The sequence below is a fragment of the Haliaeetus leucocephalus genome, unplaced genomic scaffold (assembly GCF_000737465.1).
Source record: "Haliaeetus leucocephalus isolate CR32 unplaced genomic scaffold, Haliaeetus_leucocephalus-4.0 Scaffold871, whole genome shotgun sequence".
Classification (NCBI taxonomy): Eukaryota; Metazoa; Chordata; class Aves; order Accipitriformes; family Accipitridae; genus Haliaeetus; species Haliaeetus leucocephalus.
In genome coordinates this window covers 1,257,947-1,266,571 of record NW_010973307.1, presented here as the reverse complement: position 1 = coordinate 1,266,571, position 8,625 = coordinate 1,257,947, and the positions used below count along the sequence as shown (strand labels likewise).

The 8,625-nt window shown below is 45.2% G+C and overlaps 1 protein-coding gene across 1 annotated transcript in view; it reads right to left on the bottom strand.

Annotated features, from left to right (window-relative positions):
* Positions 1-6,175, bottom strand: part of TFAP2D (transcription factor AP-2 delta (activating enhancer binding protein 2 delta)) — a 48,211-nt gene extending 42,036 nt beyond the window's left edge. Inside the window, 3 exon segments of the mRNA XM_010583109.1 lie at positions 1,113-1,173; positions 4,721-5,218; positions 6,137-6,175. Coding sequence (XP_010581411.1) covers positions 1,113-1,173; positions 4,721-5,218; positions 6,137-6,175 — 598 coding nt within the window.
* Positions 6,176-8,625: the final 2,450 nt, after the last annotated feature.

The following is an 8,625-nucleotide window of genomic DNA, read 5'->3' as shown; positions in this document are numbered from 1 at the left end:
GGCCCCGGCCCCGGCCCTGGTCCCCGGCCCCGGCCCCGGGCCTCGGCCCCGACCTCATTCTCGCCCTCGGTCCCGGTCCCGGCCCCCGGGGCAGCCCCACTGCCAGCCGCCTTTCCACCCCGCGGAAAGCCCGGAGAAAGCCTGGTGTGAGTCGGTGTGGGGAGAGGGTACCCCCAAACCTCCCCCCTCTGCGGGGGTAGCCGCCTGTGCGCCTGCTCTCCATCTCCACTCACCGCCGTCGTGTGTGACTATTGCCGCAGCGTAAAGTTTTGTCTAGGGAAGTGATGGCTAAACCCGTCCCTCTGCCACGGTAGTATCGCATCGCCTAAAATATCTCCTAAGTATCTACTTTTCACGGTGGGTATCATAGATAAGAAAGGCAATAATGGGACAAGAAATGCGCATTCCAAGAGGCTGAGTCATGAAGTGTCCTCTCTTCCACTGCATTATTCGTTTTGTACTGTGAATGGAAGTATGCGTTTGAGCTTGTAAGAAATGCGTTCCTACGTCAGGCCTTTAGACTACTTTTGTTTCTCTTCAGGGTAAGTGACGGCAATAACAAACTCCCCAGAACAGTCAGATTTTGCAAATGCTGAAGAAATACGTATTTAACAAGAGTTCCAAATCTTTCCTCGAACTTTGACGTTAGATATTTACTTTGACAGATGGTTATCAAATGAAGTGACACTCAAGAACGAGTTCCGCACGGGTCTGTAGCGCTACTGAAACCATATTTCCAAAAAAGCTCCTTCCTTTCCCCACACGAGATCAAACTGCCGATTTAACAGCCCGGCGCCAGGGAAGAGGTTTCTCAAACTCGCAGGGATCAACTCGATTAAACGGGGAATGATAAAACGAGTCAAGAAAGCTCTGGATTCAGCGGGAGTATCCGAGAGCTACCGAGGAACAGATCATTAGTAAAGTGCAAATGGACTGTGAAATGCGAAGTGCTCTAAGCTAGTTTGAAGGTACTTCTGTCAACTGTCAAATTATCACTATTGCGGCAGTAAATCCAAACAACGCTAAGCAGTGGGGGAGGGAAGGAGAGAGAGAAGCGGTGTGGGGTTTATGTTTACAAAAATTGATAGACGCAAGTATTTGTAACCTCTTACCTCTTCTTATCACACCTCCTTGCCCGTTCAGGAAAAGGCCCCCCTGGGGCCCCACTTAGCCCTTAAAGAAGGGGGGGGGGGGGGAAGGAAAGAAAATAAAGAAATAAATCAGACACAGAGAGATCATATAGCTTTTGCTTTGTTACACGACTCGCACAGAACCAATAGTTAAGGTGAGCTGGAAAAACCTAGTTACTCCCATCGAACTCAAGTGCTCTGGTGAAATCCCACCGCCATGCTGCAGTCTGCCCTTACCCCATGAAATGCAGAATAATTATCACTTTCATTTCCATTTAAATACGAGTTTCTCCCGAACTGGGGACTTAGATCGACAGTTCCGTGGCAGGATAGAGAGACAAAGTACTCTTGAGAGAAGTTGCACGCACAAAGGTAAAAATCCACTTTTATACAGTATTTTTGTATGTTTAGCTGTACACTTGTATATATAGACAGAGTTAAATTCATATCTATGTTTCGTGACACACATATACCGATTTACAAAGTGTGCACAGAAGTAGACAAAGAGCACAAACAACAGATGACCTATTGGGCTTTGCCGGCTACACAGAGTCGTAAGGGTGTTGTAACAATGCGTGTGTCCGCACATAGGTGGGGATGAATATGCATCTGCGTGCACACACACACACACACAGGCACCCATGTGTGAGCGTGGGGTGAAGAACCGTCCAAAAACCTGCCTAGGGCTTCTGGTGCACATCCGAAGAGATCTCACTTCTTTATTCTCCTGTTACAAGGCTGATTATTTGGGGATCTTCGCCCTCCTTAATAAATATTTTTATTGGAATGATAAAAGACTTGAAAGGGTTGGGTTTTCTTTGGGTTTTTCCTTATGTTGGGGTTAAAAAAACACAACAAACCAAACCTAAATCTTTGCCCAGTGGAAATGTGTTAAAGACGCATTTTCCTCTACAAACAAACGAGGTATTGGACATGAAAGAGGCCTTTAAGGGTGTTAACCTACTCAACAGCCCGTGAAGAGTTAAGTAAATGCGGAGAGAGTCGGTGCATAATAAAAACCCCACTTTACAAAACAACCTTTACAGTCCTGGCTCTCTCCCCCACTTTCACCATATTGGCGCTGGCCCTGTAAGACCTTCCTTTTCAAGGCTCTTTTTTATTTTAAGTGTTCTGCCTTAAAGTGATTATGAAATCAATATGAAAAAAACTTGGCGACTGAGCATAAATTAAAGCGGTGATGGGAAAAGGTGTGACAGTTTTCTTTGTTGCCCATGGAAAATCTTTTTAGGGCACTGAAAGATGCCACTCCAGCTCCAAGACTGTTTGCATCTGTTAGGCTGACTTAAACCGCCCTCGAAACTATTGGACATTCACTTAAAATTCTGTGCAGGGAAAAGTATATTTACATTTGTTGCATTTGAAATGAGGCATATGCTGATGAACGTTTTAAAAAGAAAGACTAAGGAGAAAGGGGAAGACTGGTTAGACCACAATTTTGGTTTAAAAGTATTTGTGTACAGTCCTGTTTCTCTTCGCCACCAAAACGCTTCCCTCTGAACCCAAGGTGATACTCGCAAGAGTCCAAGTTTGTTCTGAATCATCTAAATCATAACGACAGATATTAATATTTTCAACTTCCTACCGCTGAGGCTTTTCGATACCTCAGTACACTCCCTCTTCTGTTCGGGAAAAGAGGGAGGAGGAAAAATAAAGAAAAGATTAGGTACAAAGACCTAACTCCTTTACTTTCGAATAAAGTGTGATCGAAAAATTGATATTTTCCAAAGAAAAGCTGTTGATTTTTTTCTGCTTTAAATAAATAAAAAAAAGAATGTGCCGCTAGCAGCTTAACCAACCTCTTTTTTTTTTTTTTTTTTTTTTAAAGGGAAACATGTTGTTTGGTCGGATGACATTGCATAAATGACCAGTTGAATGGCACTAAGTCGAAAATTGGATAAACTATGGTGCTTTTTTGCCCGGGACTTAGGCATTGTCTGCTGTCTTGCAAACGTTCCTAATCCCCTCTTTTGAAAAATACAAGTCTTTGTGCCTGCCAAAGAAAAAAAATTTGTACAGATACAAAAAAATCAGCAGCAGACGTGGTTATAAAAAGGAGTAAATAGGTTTTAGTTGGGCTGAGCAGTGAATGGCAGATTTTTTTTTTTTTTTGAGGGGGGTAACATAAGGAGATCCTTGTGAAAAATGTAAACAAAAAATGGCCAGAGAGGATAAAATTATATAGTGAATTTTAATGGAGAAACCTAGGTTTAAATAGTTAGGGTTTCCTCCTCAGAGATATAAAAGATAACATTCTGTTGTTGGGTTGTTGGATTATTTTCCTTCTTAAAAAGAAAAAAAGAAAAAAGGGAAAAAATATTTATTTTCTCTGATATAAATAGAGGTTTGGGGATTGTGTTTTGGTTTGGTTTTAAGTCTTAGTTTTACGAACTTCGGGGTTTTTTTCCAAGCCTTTGACCGCTACATCTTTTTGGAAAGACCAACATAGCGAGCTTTGCATGACTGGGAGCGAGATTTGGGGGAAAAGTAAGTACAGTAAATACGGTCCTATTTGTCTCTCCCCGCTGGTCGGGAAGCCTTTAGTTCCTCAGCTCGTCGGGAGAAGGAAGGTTTGCTTTTGATTTGGGGGACTTGTCGAAATGGGTGTTAGATACAGGAGGGCGTTGTTTGCAATTGTGGAAACAAATTTCATTTAAGCAACCAGCTCAATTTACCGGAGGTGAATTTTTAGTGCGGGGGAAAGGATTTCTGAGCGGATAAAGCTGAGGTTTTGATACATGGAAACAGCATTTTTTTTTGATGGGTCCAGATGCCGGTTAGGGGGGAATAGATGAACGATTAGGCGCATAGATAGATGAATTAAGCTTTATCTGCTTGTATCTCTCTCCTTATTAACATCTAGATCGGATATTGCGAGGGATTTTTATCATAGTGAGTATTTCTGACGAACGTTTGCTCCCTCCCGTTTATTTCTTTCCTGCCTCATACCTCGGTGTTCAACGGCAGGTTTGCCTTTGTATGTATGTCGGAAAGCCGATTTATTTCCTGCCCTGCCTGTTTTCTCTTTTCCTACTCCATCCCTTCCTTAACACAGCTGCCTGCTCTGTCGGTGCAAGTTGTTTAAACGGTTCCGTTCGCCGAAAGAAAAGAAAAGTTTAGGGAAAGCAAGAAGATGGGTTTGGTTTGCTTTGCTTTGCTTTGGTTTGGTTTGCTTTCTGTGTGACTTTGGGAAGGGCTGGTACCCGCACACACGGACCCGCACAGGCACACACGCACCCCGAGATCTCCGGATGAGTCCCACGGTCTCAGCCATCACAGAGACACAACCCACGCAGGGAAGTCGGGCGCGAGGTTGGTTTTTTGTTGTTGTTGTTGTTGTTGTTGTTTGGCCAAGAAAGACCACTTGCTTTTTTTTTTTTTTATTTTCCCTCCCCCCACATTTTTTGTTGCTACTATTCTGGAGGGGACGGGCTCTGGATGGGATTTTGGATGAAGCTTCCCTCCTTTGTATGAGCTATTCTGAGCAGAGGAAAATGGGGAGGGTGAGGGGGGGACCAGGGCAGGGGGAGGGGAGAAGAAGGTGCCTCGAAAGGAGATCGCATGCTATTTACCTGCAAATCGTCTGCTCCCGAGGCTGCAAGCCCGAGGCTTGGTCCTGGCAGGAGTCTTTGATCTGGATGCATCCCATATTGGGATCCATGGCTCATAAGAGACAGGTCGTGGCGGCGGTAAGCATCTAAGCACCCCAGCTCTCTCCTCTGCTCGTCCAAGCAAGAGGACTTGAGCGCCCGCGCATTGTGCAGGTTGATAAAATCAGTGGGTTCCCCATGGTGGATCTGCTGGTAGTATTGCTGGGAGTGATGGAGAGAGTTCAAGGAGTAAGCGTCGGGGTTGACTGCCGGGTGGCTGTGTTGGAACTCGTAGTGGAAGGACTGGTGGTGCAGTGGGGTGTACTGGTGGTTAGTGGAGAAGTACGGGGAGGCGAACTCGGTGCCCGTGGTAGAGTAAGTGAGAGGAGATGAGGAGGAATAGGCGACGGTCGAGTTGGCCACAGACTCCAGGCATCCAAGCTGCATCAAACGGTAACTGTTTGATCCGTCATGACGTATCTGAAAGGAAGAAGTGAAAAGAAGACCCCAAAACTGGAGGTTTGTCATTGAAAACCCCGGGTGCGGTTCTTCCAAGCACGCTGTCCTGCATAGCTTCTCCCCCTGCAGAAGCGTCTAAGCCTGCGAGCGGCAACCCCAGCAACAAAAGATCCTTTCCTACCTTGGGCTGGTGCCATAAAGGTCTGTTCAAAAAATCATAAACAGCCCAGCCTGCCCTTAATACCGTCAAGCGAAAGGAATTCACGCACTGAAATAAAAAAACTATCTATCTTTCTATCTGTCCAGCCATCCGTCTATCCATCCACCTCCTGATCACAGCTGTAATAGCTGGGGCTGACACACAAAAAGTCATCAAACAGAGGAAACTACCGAGAATACACACAAGTCCCGTCCCTATGTTTCAGCGTTACACATTGAGAAAGCTTTGCCGCCTGCTTGCCTTCCTTTCTTCCTTCCTTCCCTTCTTTTTTTTTTTTTGAACCCCTATTTTTCTTTCTTTTTAAAATAACGAATCAGATCCAAAATTCCCCCCCACCCCTCCTTTTCCTGCGTTTCGAAAGAAAAGGGGAGTCCGGCTTTTTAGTGAGAACTCCCCATTCCTGGCGAGCTGGTGGTGATTTCTCTCCACTTCATTATATTATTAGGGGTATTATTCTGATTTTCGTTCTGGCAACGGTTTTAACGTGGTAATGAGTTGCCCTTTCTGGCGACAGATGTCATAACGAATTTTCTCTCTATACTTCTTTAAGTTATCTCTGAAGCCGGATTATAATTAAATGTAACGGTCCAATATGGATTTAAAAAAAAATGGAAACAACCACACAGGCACATACACACACACATATGCACACACACGCACACACACATCCACACACACGCGCGCACACACACACACACACACTCACACACACAAAATACCTCTGCATCGTGGACGAGACCTGGAAAGGTAGTTGACATTTTTTGGTTCTCCGAAAAAAAAAAAAAAAAAAGAGAGAAAAAAAACTCTGGATAAAATTCCCCTCTCCAAATTAAAAAAAAAAAAAGAAAAAAAGAAAAAAATTGAAAAATCCAAAGTTCATGTATTTCCCCAATTTTTTTTAGAAAAAATCTCTACAGACAGAGAGAATTTGCAATGTATCTGCATAGATCAGATCTCTCGCTTTTCCATGCACCTCCTTAAAAACCTGTAGGAACAAAATTTTCCCTCTGCACAAAAGCTGCTCCCTGGATCAGATTTTGTACTTGCTGGGTATTTCTTTGGCTGATGTCGTAGGTCCCTTGGTAATATAGAAGTTTTGAAAATTAAGCATCAGCACTGAGAACTGGGAGGACAATAGATAGAGGAGCTTCATCCCAGGAGACAAGGAATAAATATTGTATCTTCGCCTAATAAGGAACTGTAGGTTCTTTCAACATTTTTATACATTTTTTCCTCCACTCTTTAGAATGCTTTTTCTTACCCAGGCTAATATGGGAGCTAATCTGATCGAAGGGGGTATTTTGTGTACATTTTATTGGGAAGACATAAAGCTAATATATATTAATATATATTATTAAACCATCCTTTTCAATAGGTAAGTGCTCCTTCCTGTTGATTATACTGCTTTTAAATACTGACCAGAATCTAAGGTTGCACATTTGTATGTGTGTCTGCTTAACTGTATTTTTTTTTTCTAAATGAAAACTATGTGGTTTGTTTTGTTTTGGTTTTTTTTTTTTTTTACCCTTGCATTTACATCGAATTTAAGTCCACCCTACACTCCAACCTGCTTTTAAAGCTTCCTAACATGCTATCTTACAGGCTTCTTTAAATAGCATTTTCAAACATAAAACTAGGGTGAGACCACAAAGTATCACTGCAGTGGCATATTATATGGAATTCTACATAAAATACATATAGATCTACGGGATTACAGCTGTCTATATAGGAGAAAGAAAACCGGGGAAGGGAATGTGTGCGCTAAAGACCACTGATAGCTCTTTTCCCTTCGACATTTCTAAGTGCCGAGATATTTTAGCGATGGAAATGCACGGAGGCTGCGTAGCCCCGGGTTGCAAAGCTGAAGGGGTACGTTGTTTATTTATTTAGTGACACCGGTCTGAGGAGTTGCCACTCGGGGAGTAAGTCCTCTCTGCCTGCTCGGTGCGTGTGTCCCCCCCTCCTCCCCGGTCCCTCTGCCTCTGCCCCCAGGTAGTGGCTCTCCAGCCCCCGAAGTGACTGCGGGCTCCGCACCGGGAGCGCCCGGGGACGGGGACGGGGGGGGACCCGCTGCCAGCCGGGGGTGGAAGGGGGGGGGGAAGAGGGAGTCACACGCCCTCCGAGAAGATGCCAGCCCAAATGGCATTTCCCGGCGGGGTGGCTCTGCTGATGGCTAGCTTCCACAAATGATAAGCCTGGAGATAGGAGAGGGTGTAACTTGCTTTTAATTGCCATTTAATTTGGGTTGCTTTTAAGCGTTTAAGCTGCGAAGGTGTCTTAATAATAAGCCGCAGGCAAATAGGCATGTGGCTCTCTCCCTCTCTCCCTTTCCTCTCCCTCTCTCTCTCCTTTTTTTTTTTTTTTAAGGTCCGGGTTTTGGGAGGGTTTATTGGTATCTGTTCATGCAGGCTAACAGGAGCTGTCATTCAGCCCTCTTTTCTTTCTACAAATGGACAAAGGCACACGACTGGAATTGAAATGCATTGTCTGAACCGGGAAAGGGCCATTATCCGGGCGTGCAGAGGGGTCAGCAGCAAACACACACCTCGTACCTCTCCAGTGCGCTGCTGGGGAGCTCGGCTCCCCCCCCAGCTCCCCGCCTTTCCTAACGGGGAAAGGGAAGGAGGAGGAAAATGGGGAGGAAGGAAGGAAGGGAGGGAGGAAGGAAGGAAGGCAGGGACGGAGGGAGGAAGGAGGGAGGGAAGGAAGGAAGAAGGGAAGGAAGGAAGGAAGGAAGGAAGGAAGGAAGAAGGGAAGGAAGGAGGGAAGGAGGGAAGGAAAGAAGGAAGGAATTGTTTCTTTCTCTTCATTTGGGTTTCCTACAGTTCTAATATTGTTAATGAAATAAAAATATTTGTCGCCGATATATGTTTGAGAAAATTCTAGGAACTCTTCCAAGTTCAGGTTTTGTTTGGACTCCCCAGGATTTTGGTGGTGGAGAGAGTGAAAAAATAGGTAGAAATGGGCAAACTTTGCCCTTCCCAACGCCCCGCTGGAGCCTGGCGAGCGCGGTGTGAGCAGCCACACCAGCCTTGAGCAGGACGGCTCAGATCTAACAAAAAAAAAGTTAAGACACCTTGAGCACACCCTCCTGTCGGAGGAAGAAGCGTCCCTTCCCTTGGAAGAGGAAGGCAAACCCCCTCCCACACAGCCAGGTCACCGCACCCCCAACTCAGCGGCTTTCCCCCCGCGGGGCACAGCGTTACTT